At 32.5% G+C, this 19,813-nt stretch overlaps 1 protein-coding gene across 4 annotated transcripts in view; it reads right to left on the minus strand.

Annotated features, from left to right (window-relative positions):
• LOC139490090 (uncharacterized) overlaps positions 1–19,813 on the minus strand; it is a 36,514-nt gene that overhangs the window by 8,833 nt on the left and 7,868 nt on the right. For 3 of the 4 annotated variants that reach the window (XM_071276954.1, XM_071276943.1, XM_071276950.1), the window contains exons 2-5: positions 16,003–16,428; positions 13,671–13,826; positions 10,674–10,800; positions 7,083–7,352 (exon numbers count right to left, since the gene is read on the minus strand). In XM_071276954.1, the coding sequence (XP_071133055.1) occupies positions 7,083–7,352; positions 10,674–10,800; positions 13,671–13,826; positions 16,003–16,424 (975 nt within the window). In that variant the 5' untranslated portion in view covers positions 16,425–16,428. Of the gene's footprint in view, positions 1–4,773; positions 4,876–7,082; positions 7,353–10,673; positions 10,801–13,670; positions 13,827–16,002; positions 16,429–19,813 lie in introns of all 4 variants that reach the window. The other variant, XR_011656250.1, reaches the window with a different exon arrangement.

The raw sequence follows: 19,813 nt of genomic DNA on the forward strand, positions 1-19,813 counted from the left end.
TAAGCCCAAGAATTTAATTTTTGTTAAAATCAAACTTAGTTTAATTTTGGACCCTTTGAACCTTAATGTAGACCAATTTGAAAACTGGACCAAAAATTAAGAATCTACATACACAGTTAGATTTGGCATATCAAAGAACCCACTTATTCAATTTTTGCATGATGAAATCAAACAAAGTTTAATTTTGGACCCCCATTTGGACCAACTTGAAAACTAGGCCAATAATTAAAAATCTAAGTACATTTTTAAATTCAGCATATCGAAGAACCCCAAGGATTCAATTTTTGTTAAAATCAAACTAAGTTTAATTTTGGACCCTTTGGACCTTAATGTAGACCAATTTGAAAACGGGACCAAAAATTAAGAATCTACATACATAGTTAGATTCGGCATATCAAGGAACCCCAATTATTCAATTTTTGATGAAATCACACAAAGTTCAATTTTGGACCCTTTGGGCCCCTTCTTCCTAAACTGTTAGGACTAAAACTCCCAAAATCAAACCCAACCTTCCTTTTATGGTCATAAACCTTGTGTTTAAATTTCATAGATTTCTATTTACTTATACTAAAGTTATGGTGCAAAAACCAAGAAAAATGCTTATTTGGGCCCCTTTTTGGCCCCTTATTCCTAAACTGTTTGGACCTCAACTCCCAAAATCAATCCCAATCTTTCTTTTGTGGTCATAGACCTTGTGTTTAAATTTCATTGATTTCTATTTACTTATACTAAAGTTATTGTGCGAAAACCAAGAATAATGCTTATTTTGGCCCTTTTTTGGCCCCTAATTCTTAAACTGTTGGAACCAAAACTCCCAAAATCAATCCCAACCTTTCTTTTGTGGTCATAAACCTTGTGTCAAAATTTCATAGATTTCAATTTACTTAAACTAAAGTTATAGTGCGAAAACCAAGAAAATGCTTTTTGGGCCCTTTTTGGCCCCTAATTCCTCAACTGTTGGGACCAAAACTCCAAAATCAATCCCAACCTTGCTTTTGTGGTCATAAACCTCATGTTAAAATTTTATAGATTTCTATTCACTTTTACTAAAGTTAGAGTGCGAAAACTAAAAGTATTCGGACGACGACGACGCCGACGCCGACGCCAACGTGATAGCAATATACGACGAAAAATTTTTCAAATTTTGCGGTCGTATAAAAACAGCAAAATTTCCTTAAAATGACTAATTCAGGGGCAGCAACCCCCCGTTGTTAATTCATCTGAAAATTTCAGGGCAGGTAGATCTTGACCTGTTAAAAAATTTAACCCATGTCAGATTTGCTCTAAATGCTTTGGTTTTTGAGTTAAAAGCCAAAAACTGCATTTTACCCCTATGTTCTATTTTTAGCCATGGCGGCCATCTTGGATGGTTGGCCGGGTCACCGGACACATTTTTAAACAAGATACCCGAATGATGATTGTGGCAAAGATTGGTTTGATTTGGCCCAGTAGTTTCAGAGGATAAGATTTTTGAAAAAGTTAACGACACCAGGACGACGGACGACAGACGACGGACACCAAGTGATGGGAAAAGCTCACTTGGCCCTTTGGGCCTGGTGAGCTAAAAATTGACTATAAAGGGCTTTAAACTCCTAAACGGGTAAACTGACCATATTGGTCGTGTTGACTCATTTGTAAATCTTACTTTGCTGAACATTATTGCTGTTTACTGTTTATCTCTATCGATAATATTCAAGATAACAACCAAAAACAGCAAAATTTCCTTAAAATTACCAATTCAGAGGCAGCAACCCAACAACGGGTTGTTAGATTCATCTGAAATTTTTAGAGCAGATAGATCTTGACCTGATAAACAATTTTACCTCACATCAGATTTGCTCTAAATACTTTGGTTTTTTAATTATAAGCCAAAAAATGCATTTTACCCCTATGTTCTATTTTTAGCCATGGCAGCCATCTTGGTTGTTTGACCGGGTCACCGGACACAACTTTTAAACTAGATACCCTAATGATGATTGTGGCCAAGTTTGGTTTAATTTGGCCATGTAGTTTCAGAGGAGAAGATTTTTGTAAAAGATTACTAAGATTTATGAAAAATGGTTAAAAATTGACTATAAAGGGCAATAACTCCTAAAGGGGTCAACTGACCATTTCCGCCGTGTTGACTTATTTGTAAATCTTATTTTGCTGAACATTATTTGCTGTTTACAGTTTATCTTTATCTATAATATTATTCAAGATAATAACCAAAAACAGCAAAATTTCCTTAAAATTACCAATTCAGGGGCAGCAACCCAACAAAGGGTCGTTCGATTCATCTGAAAATTTCAGGGCAGATAGATCATGACCTGATAAACAATTTTACCCCCATGTCAGATTTGCTCTAAATACTTTGGTTTTTTAATTATAAGCCAAAAACTGCATTTTACCCCTATGTTCTATTTTTAGATGTGGTGGCCATCTTGGTTGGTTGACCAGGTCACCGGACACAATTTTTAAACTAGATACCCTAATGATGATTGTGGCCAAGTTTGGTGTTTAATTTGGCCCAGTAGTTTCAGAGGAGAAGATTTTTGTAAAAGGTAACGACGAAGGACGACGACGACGGACACAAAGTGATGAGAATAGCTCACTTGGCCCTTTGGGCCAGGTGAGCTAAAAATAAACCAGGATCCTAGAAACAAAACCATCCTTACTATGTGGTATCATTGGAAACCAGATGCTCTGCAGGGCGCAGCTATATACGACCGCAGAGGTTGAACCCTGAACAGTTGGGGCAAGTATGGACACAACATTTAAGCTGGATTCAGCTCTAAATTTGGATTGTGATTAAATAGTAGACACAGCATAGGTTTCTGACACAGAATGAATGTGGTCTAATGAACTTAAAATATTTTTTTTGCCTTTGAGCAATTCACTATGCTGTTGAATATTAATCCTCTCAAAAAAATGTTTGAAGAAATTTTCTTTTTATTTATGAAATCTGAAATGAGACAAATTTAACCCCCCCCCCCCCATTTTTTTTCACATCCCCCTTTCCCTTTTTCCAAAACTGATCTCAATTCAAATTCCTAATGGAGTTTGCAACAATAACTACTCATTTAAATACATCATAAAATATTAAAATGCAAAATAAAGTGCTTGTTATCACTGAATGGTAAAGATTGTTTTAATTTATCCGTTGGTAGTAAAAGTAAATATACATTATATATTGTATAAAACAATGATTTAAGTTGATTCAACTACTATTCTGGACAAAGAAAGATAACTCCAATTGAAAATTTCTTGCTATTGCACAATATTGTGCAATTAGATATTTCTTGCTATTGTGCAATACTGTGCAATTGAAAATATTTGCTATTGCACAATACTGTGCAATTGCAGATTTCTTGCTATTGCGCAATACTGTGCAATTGAAAATTTCTTGCTATTGCACAATACTGTGCAATTGAAGATTTCTTGCTATTGCTGAATACTGTGCAATTGAAAATTTCTTGCTATTGCACAATACTTAATATAATAATTTTGGATCCTGATTTGAACCAACTTGAAAACTGGGCCCATAATCAAAAGTCTAAGTATATGATTAGATTCAGCATATCAAAAAAGCCCAAGAATTCAATTTTTGTTAAAATCAAACTTAGTTTAATTTTGGACCCTTTGGACTTTAATGTAGACCAATTTGAAAACGGGACCAAATATTAAGAATCTACATAAACAGTTAGATTTGGCATATCAAAGAACCCCAATTATTCAATTTTTGATGAAATCAAACAAAGTTTAATTTTGGACCCCAATTTTGACCAACTTGAAAACTGGGCCAATAATCAAAAATCAATGTACATTTTTAGATTCAGCATATCAAAGAACCCCAAGGATTCAATTTTTGTTAAAATCAAACTAAGTTTAATTTTGGGCCCTTTGGACCTTAATGTAGACCAATTTGAAAACGGGACCAAAAATTAAGAATCTACATACACAGTTAGATTCGGCATTATTCATTTTTGATGAAATCAAACAAAGTTCGATTTTGGCCCCTTATTCCTATACTGTTGGGACTAAAACTCCCAAAATCAAACCCAACCTTCCTTTTATGGTCATAAACCTTGTGTTTAAATTTCATAGATTTCTATTTACTTATACTAAAGTTATGGTGCAAAAACCAAGAATAATGCTTATTTGGGCCCCTTTTTGGCCCCTAATTCCTAAACTGTTGGGACCAAAACTCCCAAAATCAATCCCAACCTTCCTTTTGTGTTCATAAACCTTGTGTTTAAATTTCATTGATTTCTATTTACTTATACTAAAGTTATTGTACGAAAACCAAGAAAAATGCTTATTTGGGCCCTTTTTGGCCCCTAATTCCTAAACTGTTGGAACCAAAACTCCTAAAATCAATTACAACCTTCCTTTTGTGGTCATAAACCTTGTGTCAAAATTTCATAGATTTCAATTTACTTAAACTAAAGTTATGGTGTGAAAACCAAGAAAATGCTTATTTGGGCCCTTTTTGGCCCCTAATTCCTAAAACGTTGGGACCAAAACTCCCAAAATCAATCCCAACCTTCCTTTTGTGGTCATAAACCTTGTGTTAAAATTTCATAGATTTCTACTCAGTTTTACTAAAGTTAGAGTGCGAAAGCCATGTTCTAATTCTAATAAAACATTGGGTTCATGTATGTCAAATTTCATTTGCAATGTAAGTTGTGTTTAGAATTAGAATGGACACTTTTGTGGGGTTTTTGGTTATGAAATTCTATCAAATTTTTAATCATGTTCAAAAAGTAAGTCTATGTGTATTATTGCACTTACAAGTTGTAAAACAGTTGTTTTTCCAGAACTTTATTGCATCATCAAATCGAAATGGCTGCCTATCAGGTGACGAAAAATTCATGCACATTCTCAGGTTGTGTTCTGCAATTGTGTAAAGTTTCATCAATATTGATCAAAACGTCAAAGGGGAGTTGCGCTTACAATACCTGTTACCACATATTGCAATATTAAACTAATTTAATTCAATTATCTCCCTTTATATATTTCGGACCAGAATTATTTTCCTTCATGCACATCCTCAGGTTGTGTACTGCAACTGTCAGACTGTGTAAAGTTTTATCATCATCTGTCCATTTGTTTAGAAGTTGTGCTTACAAGAAATATGGACAGACAGATTATAATTAGAAAGATCATATCATAGGGAACATGTGTACAAAGTTTCAAGTTGATTGGACTTCAACTTCATCAAAAACTACCTTGATAAAAAAAAATTAACCTGACGGACAAACAACGGACGCACAGACTGAAAAACATAATGCCCATAAATGGGACATAAAAAGTCCTGAATTTTCCTATTTTAACTGAAATAATTCTAACACAAAGGCTCAATATGAAGATATTTAAAACTATTATGCCTACCAATGTCAAAATGAGCAGAGCATGAAATAAAAGAATTATTTCTTAATATCATATCTTTGTAAAAAAAATCAGTGCACAGTTTATTCTAAATCATATTTATGAAATAAGTAATTTTTGAAAGCTACATGCACTTTCATGCAGAGGGAATTGAAAATTTTGGTAACTCACAACCTGGGATGTCTCTGTAAAGGAGATATGTAGATAAGCTTTGGTTCATTAAAAAGACATCATAAGCTTTAAGGGTGAATGGTATCTTTTCTATGATCCACTAATATCCAATAATAGACAAAAATAAAGGGGCAAAAATCTGTCTCCATTCCAAAACTATCGACAATAACACACGAAATAAGAAAAAAAAATAGAGGCTCTAGAGAGCCTGTGTCGCTCACCTGCATCTTCAAAAATAGCCATTTTTTTGGTAAAATTCATCATGAAAGAGCAATGACTCTATAAAGAGTTAACTGACAATTTCAGTAATGTTGACATATTTGTAGTTCTTGTCCTGCTGATCATTTTTGGTTTTGGAGAGTTTCTATCTACATTTGTTTCTTGTAAACTTTTCAAGATAATAGATAAAAACTAAAACAAATGGTAAAATATCTTTAAAGGGAAATAACTCCAATAATGAGTCGACTAAAGATTTCAGCCATGATGGCTTATTTGTAGATCTTGTCTTGCTGATAATTTTTTCTATATAAAGTTTTTATCTATCTGTTATACATGTTATAGCTTTCAAAATAATCATGATAATAGGCAAGAATGCAAAAAATTGGGAAAAATCGTCATAAAAGGGCAATTACGTATACTCCAATAAGGATTCGTCTGATGATTTCAGCCAGGTTTTACTTATTTGTAGATCTTGTCTTGATAATTTTTCTTAATAAAAATTTCTCTGTTTCTGTTAAAGTTTTTAAAATAATAGAAAAAAAAAAGAGAAAAAAAGATAAAATTTGACATTTAAGGGCTAAAACTCCTATAAGAAGTCGTCTGACAGTTTTGACTTAAATGGTCCAGGTAGATCTCAACATTCCCAACATTTTCAGATTTTCTCTTTTCAAAGCAGTTTTCAAGATAATAGACAAAACTTGCATTTTACCCTTATGTTCTATTTTTATTCATGTAGCCATGTTTGTTGACAGGCAGAGTCATTAGACATAGTTTTTAAACTAGATACCCTAATGATGATTGTGGCCAAGTTTCGTTAAATTTGGCCCAGTAATTTCAGAGGAGATGATTTCTCACACTCAATTTATTGTCAGGAAAATTAAACCAGAAAATCCTTGTTTTTGGATATTAATTCAAGACAGTTTGGGCCATAACTCCCAAAATCAACACCAACCTTCCTTTAAAGGTGTGGAACCTTATGGTACAATTCCATAGAGATCCATATATACAAATACACAAGTTATTGTCCTGAAACAAGAATGCTGGTTTTTGGCCCCTTTTTGACCCCTTATTCATAATCAGTAAGGACAATAACCCCCAAAATCCCAAAATTCCTTTTGTGGTATGGAACCTTGTGGTAAAATTTCATATAGATCCATACACTTTTACTCAAGTTATTGTCTGAAAACCAAATGTGAAGACAATGACAACTTCGCCATACCATAATACGGTTGTCAAAATTTTGCAGTCATATAATTAGTGGAAGGCTTTAAGCAGAATCATTAAATACATTTTTTTTCAGAAAATATATATACGATATTTACCCCTGTTCCATCAACAATCATACCCGGCATGTAATATTCTGAGCAATTACTAAATCTTTTTTTTTGAATTGAATGCAGATCTAATAGTAATTCGCCAGCATGTTGCCCTTTCACTTTATCAGCTAAAGTGCTTGTTCCATGTCTTTGCCGTCTTCTAGTTGGTGGGGAACTGTTGGTTGAGTCAGACTGTGATCCTGAACTCGAACTTCTCTTCATCCTTTTTGGTGGGGCAGATTGACATATTTCGTCTGTATCAGTATCTCGTTTCACCTTAAATTTAACGAAAAAGTACTTCAATCAAGACAAAAATGTGCTTCGACCGCAGAGGTCCAATCCTGAAAAGTTTGGGCAAAAAAGGACACAATATTCAAGCTTGATACAGGTCTAAATTTGGATTTTAATTAAATATTTGACACATAATAGTTTTCTGTCACAGAATAAATGTAGTCAAAGAACTTGAAGTTGGTTAAATGATTTGAATTTATTTTCAATTGAAGATTTCATGCTGTTGTGCAATACAATGTGCTGTTGCGAAATACACTGTTCTGTTGTGCAATACTTAGTATATATCTGTTTTAGACTATAGACAAAGAAATAGCAAATTAAATTGTGAGAAAAACCTAAGATTTGAAGAAAAAAAATTTGCCCCCCCCCCCCCCCAAATTTTCGTAAATCTTGAAGAAAAAAAAATTGCCCACCCCCCAATTTTTTTTACACCCATGCCTCCCCCCCCCCCCCCCACAAAAAAAAAATGTGAAGAAATTTTATTTTTGTAAAATGGTTGAACAAGCAAATCAGTATATGTGATTTAACCTGCACGGCTCTGGTGACCCTAAAAGGTCATCCCGACCATGCAGGTTAAATAACATATACCGATTTGATTGGTCACTTACTATTTTTACACATTACGTCAACAAATTTCCTGCAAAACTTCATTGTCTGCTTATCAAGAATAAAAAATGGACGTATTTTCCCCAGAGCTGTCGGACGACCATATATGTTATTGTCACAGGTCCTTTAAAAATTGGAGGACGACATGGAATTAAAAAATGTTAATATAGACGACGCTTTTGGAGATTTTCCATGTAATTTGATCAACGAGAATGCAGCAGCTGGTGATTTCATCGACAGTCAGTCAACATTTGATCTGATATTGGATATAGATTACTGGTTTTATGTACCTTCGGAAAATGGAGAGGATGTTCAAAGCATGCATGTAAGTCTTTTGGAAATAAACTGTCAGGTGGGAACGTGATAGAATATTGATGTAGGGTTCTTGCCAATCTTGAAGTGCTACGTTTGACAGCAAAAAAAGAGGGGGTGGTTGTCTTTTGTTCGCAGGTTTCTGTATTATTAAGATACTGTATAAGCAAATGTATTAATTTTAAACATTAAATTAAGAATATTGTATCAAAATATTTGTACATAAGTGTTAGTGTACGTAAAAAAGGGGGAGGGGGTTGTCCGACTTATTTTTGCAGGTTTTTACATTATTTAAAAACAATCTGTAATAAAGGAAATTTATTTTTAATTTTTATTATTTGTGGAACAAACGGTTATATTTGTTAAATTGTTCGCGTACTGAATATAGATGAAATATTTGCCACTGGACTTTATTCAAAAAACAAATGTTAAACCAATGAATTGTACTGTATAAGCAAAGAATTATTTTGAAGATGACATTAAGAATTATTGAATATTGTTACATTAATACAATTAATTGGATAGATAGTTTCATCAAAATTTTTTAATTTACATGCATGAATATATAAAATGAATTACAAGTAAGTGATATAAATAATTACATTTTATCTTTTTTATTTCAGGAAGAAAAACCGTTGGAAAAGGAACAAGATTCCAGGTTTTCAGAAATGACATCTCCAATCATTAAAAGAAAAGAATAATCTTGAAATTCTACCTAAACAGAATAATTCTGAGAATAAAGGAATCAAAACCCACAGAAAAATCTTGTGCACTGCCAAGCAATAGTTCTTTCCAAAATTGTGTTTTCAATTTTGTATCAAAGCCGTGAACTTTTGAATTGTCAAATTCAATCGTTGTCTTAATTTTTTTTGCAGTACATGGGAATGTATATACGTATGATTACTGGGTTAATTTTCTACTTTCTGGATTTTTATAGGATATTTTTCTGGATTTTAATATTGTTGTCGAAGTACGTAATAACTTTTTGATACAGGACATTTTTTTCAAGAAATAGTTTGATCATTGATTTTCACATTGTCAAGTACTGAATTTTAAGTTTATGTGTTATTTTGAAATGACATTGAATGTTGTAAAAAAAAAAATTGAGTAGACAAATTGCGTTTTTTTTTAGTCGGGTAATTACCTCCAGAACGGTGTTATTTTAATGCTTCTACATTTGTTATATTGTCTCTTATTTTGATGTTTTACCAAGTGCAGGTATGAAAGAGTATAGATACATTCATGCACTTGATAAATCTTACAAAATGGAGAATGGTAAATATCTGTAGTAGCAATGGAATCAACAGATAGAAATTACTTTTAACAAATAGGAGGGAAAATGCCTTTGCTTAAAGTACACTTGAACTGTGCAGTATAAATGAGGTAGTTAATGCACACCTGAGCTGTGCATTATCCAGATTATAGCACAGACAGATCAAAGAGATTTTGCCTATGTCATTTGTTAATTTAGAGATATCCATACAACTTTCACACAAGTTATTGTCTGAAAACTAGAAAAATGCTTGTATTTGGCCCCTTTTTGACCCCTCATTCCTGAACGGTTTTGGCAATTACCCCAAAAATCAATCCCAACCTTATAAGTTGTGGTATTGAACCTTGTGGTAAAATTCCAAAGCAATCAAAATATTTATTCACAAGTTATTGTCCGGAAACCAGAAAAATGCTTGTTTTTGGCCCTTAATTCCTAAACAATTTGGTCGATTACCCCCAAAAACAATCCCAACCTTCCTTTTCTGGTATTGAACCTTTTGATTAAGTTTCATAGTGATCCATACACTTAAAACTAAAGTTATTGTGTGGAAACCAATCTGTCAACGGACAATGCCAACATGATAGCAATAAGCAAACGCATTCTTTTTGTGGAGTATAAAAATCATTAACATCTTTGAACATAATCAAATTGTAAAACAGTCTAGATATAGTCTCATTTTTCAAATTGCACCAACCATGGCAATCAGTTTAAGAATTCTGTAAGCATTTCTATTTTCTTGAGTAGTTATTTTCATGATTTCCATGCAGAAACTTTTAGGGCAGGGGCTAAATTTGTTTTTAGATGATGAGTTCATCCTTCAAATCGATATTCAATATGATATTGTTCATCATGATTAACCCTGAATGAATATTTCAATGTTTTCGTATCATTTTTTACTGCTCATATTTTCCATCCCCTTTTTTAAAAACCTCCAGGTCTGCCAGAAAGGAGGTAGAAATAAAAATAAAAGATAACAAGAGTACATACACTTAAATGTCTCACCTGCTTGACTGATCATGGATTGAATCTATTATGTTTAAAATTTATATAAGATAATACAAAGTTTTCAGAGTCACCATAAGAAATGTTTTGATAAGCATAATAAAATTTGTTACCTCTATTACAGCAAAAGCAGTTTCAGTTTCAATATCATCAATGCCACTTTTGAAAAATCTTAGGTCTGGTTTAGATTTAACTGTAATGCCTTTGAAATTTTTCCAAACAGATTTTTCAGGCTGATAGCTAAAACATAGAAACATTCATTTCAATTTTTACAGTGAAGCCTTAAAAGTGGAAAAAAAATCTTACTGCACATTGAAGAACACTTGCAACAACTCTCTGAGGGGTCAATAGACAGCCTGTTGCAAGACATTTCTGTCCCAATCAAACATAATCTAAATTTTCTGCCTTTTATTTAAGTTGTTCAACCTTGCCAAACCTACTTATTGTAATAATTATTATTTTGTTTTTGTCCTTAATATGCATGAAATAATTGCCACTAGAGGTTAAGGAAGCAACAATCAATCAATTAAAATGAAAACTTTTAATATGGAACTTTATTTAAATATTTTCATCAGCAACAACATATCAAAATTTTAAAGCATTGGTCAAAAGGTCAATAACAATGTTAGAGTAGATTTTATTCTTTACTTCCTCCCCGACCGGGGCTGGAACCTGTACTTAACTTCTACGGCAATATAGCATTCTGAAAATTAATTTATACAGAATAACAAACCTACCACAAAGTTCTTTATAAAATTAAGAGATATTATTACATTGGTTGCAATGAATTACATTGATTTCCCAGTTAGATAAAAACCGATAATTTCACATGTGAAATAAACGTGGTTATTTCACTCTCTGACGTCATACAACAATAGGCGTTGTCAAGACGTCGATAACGTCGGATCAAAACAAATTGTCAATGTGTAGGAAAAACATATAGTTCCTTACATTTTCTACATTAATTTCATAGAAAAAAAGCCATTAGCCAATGTAATAAAAAGTATAACTAATCGTCGTATTTAAATATAAAAAATAAGACAACTTGTGACCGAACGCCGCTATGAGATATTATCTTCACAAAAATAATGAAAAAAACAATTTCTAAAATATCATCATTAATACAATGTCTTTAAAAAAATTATAAAACCTACCTTTAATTATTTTCCAAAATATCTAATTAATAATGAACAGTAAATTTCAAACTATATTTATACATAATTTCTTCTCTAAAATTAGAATTGGATGCTGTATATACATCTATTTTTAAATATGATTGAAGATTCTACTTACAATTTCTATTAATCAGGTTAATTATGCAATACAGCTCTAAATTTGGATTGTGATTAAATATTAAACATAGCATAGGTTTCTGACACAGAATGAATATGGGCTAAGAACTTAAAAATTTGAAATTGGATATTTACCCATTATGGTCCAATATCCAAAATCTAAAAACATGGTTAGATTCAGCATATCAAAGAATCCCAAGAATTAAATTTTTGATGATTTCAAACAAAGTTTAATTTTGGACACTTTGGACCCTAATGTGGACCAATTTGATTATGGGCCCCAAAATCCCAAATCTTAATACATGGTTAGATTCAGCATATGTTAACAGACGAAAACAACTGATGCCAAGTGATGAGGAAAGCTGACTTGGTTTTTCGGCCATATGTTTCATGTCATTTCAGTTCCTTTAATGAACATATAATAAAGAGCAAAAATACTATTTTTTTCGTTTTCTGTTAGGTCTATGTAAAATAATTTTGCAAGAATGCATACTCATGTCACTAGCAATGGCCTAGATCAGTGCTCCAGATAAGCTGCCTATTTGCGTTATTACACACAAAAAAACAATCAAAAACCGAATCCATTTGTCAACTTCAGCGTTCAAAAACCTACTTTTGTTAAAGTCATATGAAACGAGTGAGTGGTGAAAAATAATGTTTTTCCAATTCTTGAACCAATGCATGTATATATCACAAAATAAGTCCTCTGTGCACGATTTTATCATTATTTACGCAAATATATCGTATAATCGTCAATTTTTTTTCTCTCTGTCTGTTATGATTTAACAAATATGGCTGCCCATTAAATGCCCTGTTTTGAAGCCGAAGTTTACCGATTGTCACCTTATAGTAAATAAATAACAAAAAGCATGGGTATTGAGCACGTGCTTAACATGTACAATCAGATAATTGTTTATTTTAATGACAGATTCATGCGTATTGCGATCACCGGATTTTTACGAGGAGGGTTACGTTCAGGTCACTATGCATACGGAAAATATGTCGGCGAATTGCTTCCTGGAAGCAAGCAATTAAAAATAAGTAAACTTCTTCTAAATGTGGACAAATTAAAGAATTTTCCTCAGAAAAAAGTATATGTACAAAAGTTTTATAATGAAAACTATCCATTTAGTTATAAAAAACAGATGCATATTTTTTTTTAATTTGAGGTTTCATATGACTTTAAAGAAAAATAAAGTAAATAGCTGATCTTGGTCTTTGTTTGATTTTTTAAATGGCCTTGCTTTTGCTCAAATCTTTGTATCCCTAGTAAACAAATGAGACCAGTTTATAAAATTTTCTTTTCCAGAATGCAAGATGATAGTTTAAAAAGAAAGAAATCACCTTTGTTTAGTGCCTAAGTGGTATAGCCTATTGAAATATCTTACAACAGACAGACATTCTGAAGCACAGAGCTAAGAAAGACATACATGTATTATTGATCCCTAGAAGAAAAGGCAACAACTTGGTTATTTTAGTGAGCAACATTATAGACGTCTTCATTGACAGTGTCATTTCTTCTTCCCACAGCCCTGATGAAAATATGGCTAAATTAAAACAAAGATACATTGTATATATACAAATTGGGATAATTTTTTCTTTGCATGCTTTATGCTGTTTAATGGATTTTACAATACATGTCTGTTTCAAGAGTGAACATTGTCCTCAATGATAGAAAATGTATGTAATCTATATTATTCTATAAAATTAATTTCAGTAATAAAGTACAACAATTCAATTTAAGCCTCTTTTTTTCTTACTGCAATAGCCAGAGATTAATATAGAAAACTAAACATGCTAAATTGCATTTGCACTTACTTAGTTATTAATAAACACATTTCAGCAAATCTGCCCACTAGTTCTGTGTAAAATCCTTCAGGTATCTTGTTATTAAACCATTCAGTTTCTTGCACTTTGTCAACATACTTTAACATATATTTTACAAACACTGCTACATTATGCAAATATCTATAACTGAAAAAAAACAAAAATAAAAGAACCTCCATAAGCATATGAATGCATGTAAAATCCAATCATTACCTTGAAGCCTCATATATAGCGCTATTTTGTGAAGCCTCATATATATATATTATTCTTTATAATTTTAAGAATTCAATTTAAAACCGGATGGACTTAATACTATGTATTCATGAACAAAATGAAATTTTTACAAAAAGAAAAAGTGTGGCAGACAAAAACGCCATAAAGGCTATTGTAATGTCATGTTACCAAGTGATGTAATTGTTGTTTTTATGTTGAAATTTATTCCAATAAAGAAGGCCGTAATGGCCGAAACTTATGGAAATATGTGTTATAGTTTTTATTATATATATTGAATGTGTGTATTTCTGTTATGAGTATCATCTTACACATACATTATTACATTATAAGATGTAGAATTCAACACAGGCAGATTCTTTCTCACAAATTTTTGAGAAAAAAAATTAACAAGGGTGTGCAAGCTAAAATGTCTGAAATGTCTGCTTTACCATGTTTACTGATCAATTCATGTTGAAAGTCTTTAAGATTAAGTTTTAGCTAGTACTACAGGTTAAAAATATTCTTAAAATTATCTATCATCTAACATGTCTACTAAAACATTTATATGCATGTTAAATGAGGTCAAGATAAAACAAAACGTGTCTAATGGACATGTACAATCATTCCATATATCACTGTATATACTAGTCATGCTAGTACATATCAACATGAGTAAACATTTTAATGACAAATCATTAACAAGAGTGTATCATGGTGTACAAGCTGAAACATGATTGAACATGTTGAATTATGTTGAAAGTCTTTAAAAGGGTTACTGTACACACACATTTCAGTCGACGTTTTTACAATCCAACAAAATTACAAAAAGAAGCATTCAATTCTTAAATAAACACAAACAAGTAAACAGCTTGTGTTGATTTTGCTATTTCCACTGGTTCATTGGGGCAGCCCCAAAATGAAATAAAATTATACTTTATATTCTTTTTTATACATGTAGCATTATTATACACAAATCAAGGGTCCGTTAACGGTCATATTTGTCCGATAATTGAAGCTCTAAGACCGAAATGGCAAATTGGGATTTAAGGCCATTAAAATGATTCAACTTCAATCTATTGTATACAACAAATCATTCTTTATCATTTTTAAGTCAACAGGTAGGAAATTTCACAAATTTTGAACTGTAAACTGTCGAACTCGTTTAAAGTAAAATGAAAAGCTCCGACTTGTGACAAGTTGTGTCAGTTTCATGATTGAATTTGATTGCTAGAAAAACATTTTGGCATTCAATTCACGCCACTTGAAAATGACCGAAATTGTGTCAAAAAAATTCTGAAACCTTGACACAAATGTTTATTTCTTTATGTCAATTAGTCCTACAGTACTCATATGTCTTTGATTGAAGCATAAACAATAGCCAATGATTCCACTTCATATGATGGGCATAAGAGACAATCTAGAAATTTTGTCCTTTTACTCTCGACCTCTATATGCTTTCACAGGTGGAAGTTGTTAAATACATCTGATCTGTAGTGTATTGATCACATAAACTTTATATCATCAAAGATCCATGAAAATGAGGTCAAGGTAAGATTTATTAACCCTGCCAGACAGACATATAAACTTCACATAACTCCATACACCTAATAATGTCGACCTATTGTTTTTAGTATCTGAGATACTGACCTAACGGCAAAAAGTTATCAATGTGGACAAAATGAGCCATGAGAATAAGGTTAAGTCAGATGAACCAAAGATTGCATAGAACAAAAGCATGAATAGGGTGGCAATGCTTTTGTTGTCAAATGGGACCAAGATAAGGGCATTCTTAGTAGGCTTTCATAATTAAAAGTTTTATTCTTTGACAATTGGTTAATCAAAATCATAGATTATATTTGGTAGCAATATTTTTTTTCCTTTGGAACGAAATATATATCATTGGTTGAGGACCTTTCATCATGTTCATACGTTATTTCTGCAAAGTTTCGTTAAAATTGATCCCTTAATTTCATACATGTCATCAAAAAAGATGAAAATATGAAAGTTTATCGATGATGGCGGCCCAAGTAATGGCAAAAATAAAACTGCACACAGACAACATGGACAGCACAATTTAAACTAAGTAAAAAAAATTAACTGAAATCCTTACATTGGCCTGTCTTTCAAATTAGATGTATTCTGTGGTGAAACTTTATTCAGAATGGTTTGAAGCATTGGCTTTGCTTTTGTTTTACTACGATATTTATAAATGTACATAGAACCATTAAATGTAAGAATGCTCTCTAAATCAGTCATGTACTCTTTTTGATAGGTTGTCAATTCTGTTTTTATCCCTCCTTGTTGAAGTACATATTCTCCACTGTATTCCATTCCTTCCCCAGTGTAGAAAATGTGCAGGTATTTTTCAACCATTTGAATTGTCCAATTTGATACCGAGTCATATAAATGTGGCAATTTTTGATAAGGATGTCCACCATTCTGGTGATGTGATGTCTGATTATCTGACAAAACATTTTCCTCAGATCTAGATGGTTTGGATGATGTTTGTAAAATTTCTGATTCTGATGCCATACTTCTGTAAAAATAAGACAAGTTAACTGCTGAACATGAAGTTAATTAATCATGATCATTCAATGAAAAAAAAATATTTCAAGTTAATACATGAATGTAAACAGAATGACAGAAAAGACTTGTAAGATATATCATGTATTATATAGGATTGAATGCTAATTATAAAATATCATGAATTACCATGTTGTCAGATTACCTTTGATGATAATGATATTTGTTAAATGTTGATATAAACTAGAGTGCACATGCTTTTATGTCTTAAAAAGCAGATATATATAAGTGTATTAAATGCTGACAGTTTTTGTGATAAAGGTCATACCACATGTACATGATTTATGGAGAATCTTCATGTTGATAAATTTTAAAGGATCAATGTAAATCATATCAGGTTAGATGACTTTGGTAAGTCAAATATATTCACCTTACAGCATTACATTGATCCTAGACAAAACACCTTTACACTGAATCTATAGCATGTATAGTATGGACAATCATAATCCACCTTTTACTTATACACATACTGTACATGTATATTGTAGTTATAGAGAAAAATGACCTTTGCTCTAAAATTACATGAAGATCATCAGGGTTCTCACTATAAGGTGAATCCATGAGTCCTGGACTCATGAAAATCTGTCTGGATTCATCATTTTCAAAACTGGTGAGTCCAAAGATGCATGATCAATGTTCATGATGTTGTAAAATGTTGTATCAACTGAGCACAAATTTCACCATTTTAGGGACGACATCAAAAGATTGATGTAGGATAAAAAACTTAAATCAAATAGTTTGGGGGTGGGGGTCAACATTGCTGCAAGTTTTGTTAATCTAAAATCGATTTTACATATATCCATATAGGTAAATCAATTTTTCCCAAATTAAGTTAAGAAGAGGGGTGGGGGTTTAGCGCAAAAACTATGTGAATTAAGTTTTTTATCCTACATTGAACTTTTGATGTCGTCCCTTATGACAAAAGTTTCAACATAATGTAAACTTGATGTCATTTATTTGCTATGTTTTGTCAAGGGGACTGAAATAATAAATGACATAGCAATAATATTTCATCTTCTCACCGTTGGACTTGCCATGGTTAAAAATGTGCTTCGCCGAGCACAGCTGGATACGACTGCAGAGGTCCAATCCTGAACAATTTGGGCAAAAATGGACACAATATGCAAGCTTGATACAGGTCTGAATTTGGATTTTAATTAAATATTTGACACATTATAGGTTTCTGTCACAGAATAAATGTAGTCAAAATACGTGAAATTGATTAAATGATATGAATTTATTTTCAATTGAAGATTTCATGCTGTTGTGCTATACACTCTTTGATGTTGCACAATACAATGTGCTGTTGCTCAATGTACTTGATTTGTCAAAAGTTGGTGAAACGGAGAAATGAATACGCAGAAATGTTGAATTGTTCATGTTTGTTATATTTATTATACATATATGTTGAATTGTTCATGTTTGTTATACTTATGACATATGTTGAATTGTTTATGTTTGTTATACTTATGACATTTGTTGAATTGTTGTTTTAAATTCCTGCATCTGCACAGAATTTTTCTTCCTTTTTCCGGTCTCGTTTGTATGAAACTTTGAGTAAAATATATATTTATCTAGTATAAAATGGGAAGGAACGCAATACCAATTTCATTTTTAATAATTTCTTGATATGAAAAAACGTTTTAATATACCTGATGATAGCGTTCCTTTGTTTACATAGTATATGACGTCATAACTTAAATAACGTCACAACTAAAATCCCTAACAACAGAACCAAAATCGGAAATGTGATTTTAACCGACATATATTTCGTATTCCCGAAAATTATAATATCTGGGAACAATACACCTTATCGCTATTTGTCCACCATTACTGGATATCTGACGCCACAATGGAAAAGTGATTGTTGTATGCGTCAAAAGTTCAAGCGGCCAGGTCAGCCGGGAATACCGATAGAATCCGGGTCCGTTCGCGCCCATTCATGTTCGCACCTACTCATGTTCGCCCCCTTTCACTTTCGCACCCTACATGTTCGCACCCAATTTTAATTGTGGTTTTGTGTTTAATAACTATAGCTTTGTAATCAAGTTTTGGCAAGTGTATTTTTATATTTGTTGTCATTGTCTCAAAATAAAGTGAGACAGAATTTTTTTTTGTGCTGAATAAATCTTAATCATGTTTTGGATAGTGTATTGCTATAACTTTGTTTCATTGACTTGTTTCAAAATAAAATGAGATTCTGAGTACGTTTATTTTGTGTTGAATAACTCTTAATCATGTTTTGGTTAGTGTATTGCTATAACTTTGTTTCATTGACTTGTTTCAAAATAAAGTGAGATTCTGACTACGTTTTGTTTTGGTGTGTTGAATAAATGAATAAATTTTATCATGTTTTGGTTTAGTCCGAGATTACTCTGACGTCCAACGGCTGTTTTGCCGGACAAGCTGGGGCCGTGGGACGTCAGAGCTCGTCCCATATCAAAAAGTGGATGTTTGCCCACCCAAAATAGATGCGCTGCTTCGTCGCTTCTGCTGCCGACTGACGGCCTTGGAATTATATAAATCGGGCATAAATCTGTTCATTTTTCATTTATCTCTTCATTTATGTAAGTTTCACCTACAATGTACCTGCCAACCTTTATTTTCTCATCATTAGACAGTTTTCACAGTGACCCATCGATTTCGGCATTTTGACTTTCACTTTCAAATGGAAGTCATGTTACGAGAGAGTTCGTGGTCTCGAGACTCAAAATATGCAAATATTTATATTTTTTCACCTCCTTTATACATGTTATACATTGTTATAGGAGATCGATGATTAACATTTAGTAGCCAACCATGATTTTTCACCTCCTTTACAGGAGATACATGTAGGTATGAAGGCATTTAGTTCCGACCACGTTACAATCAGAAGCTCTCGGACATTTAGATAACTTGCATCGTAAATGAACGAGGTGTTACATTATGGTCATCTGCATAAATCATCACTGTTTTCTCGTGGTCACGTGATAATCTTTGAAAATGAAAGGCAAAATGCCGAAATCGATGGGTCACTGTGAAAACTGTCTAATGATGAGAAAATAAAGGTTGGCAGGTAGGTGAAACTTACATATATGAGGGGGGATAGGACATGTAGGAGGGGTCCTGATCCCGAAATCCCAAACTTAAAAAAACGAATTCCCGAGGTCCCGAATTTAAATAAAGTAAATCCCGATGTCCCGAAATCCGAAAAAAACGATTCCCGGATCCCGAAAGGATCAATCCCGAAATCCCGAGCTTAAAAACACCCGATCCCGGAGTCCCGATAAAGGTCCTATCCCCCCTCATATAAGAAGAGATAAATGAAAAATGAACAGATTGATGCCCGATTTATATAA

This window comes from Mytilus edulis, chromosome 1, assembly GCF_963676685.1.
Source record: "Mytilus edulis chromosome 1, xbMytEdul2.2, whole genome shotgun sequence".
Taxonomy (NCBI): domain Eukaryota; kingdom Metazoa; phylum Mollusca; class Bivalvia; order Mytilida; family Mytilidae; genus Mytilus; species Mytilus edulis.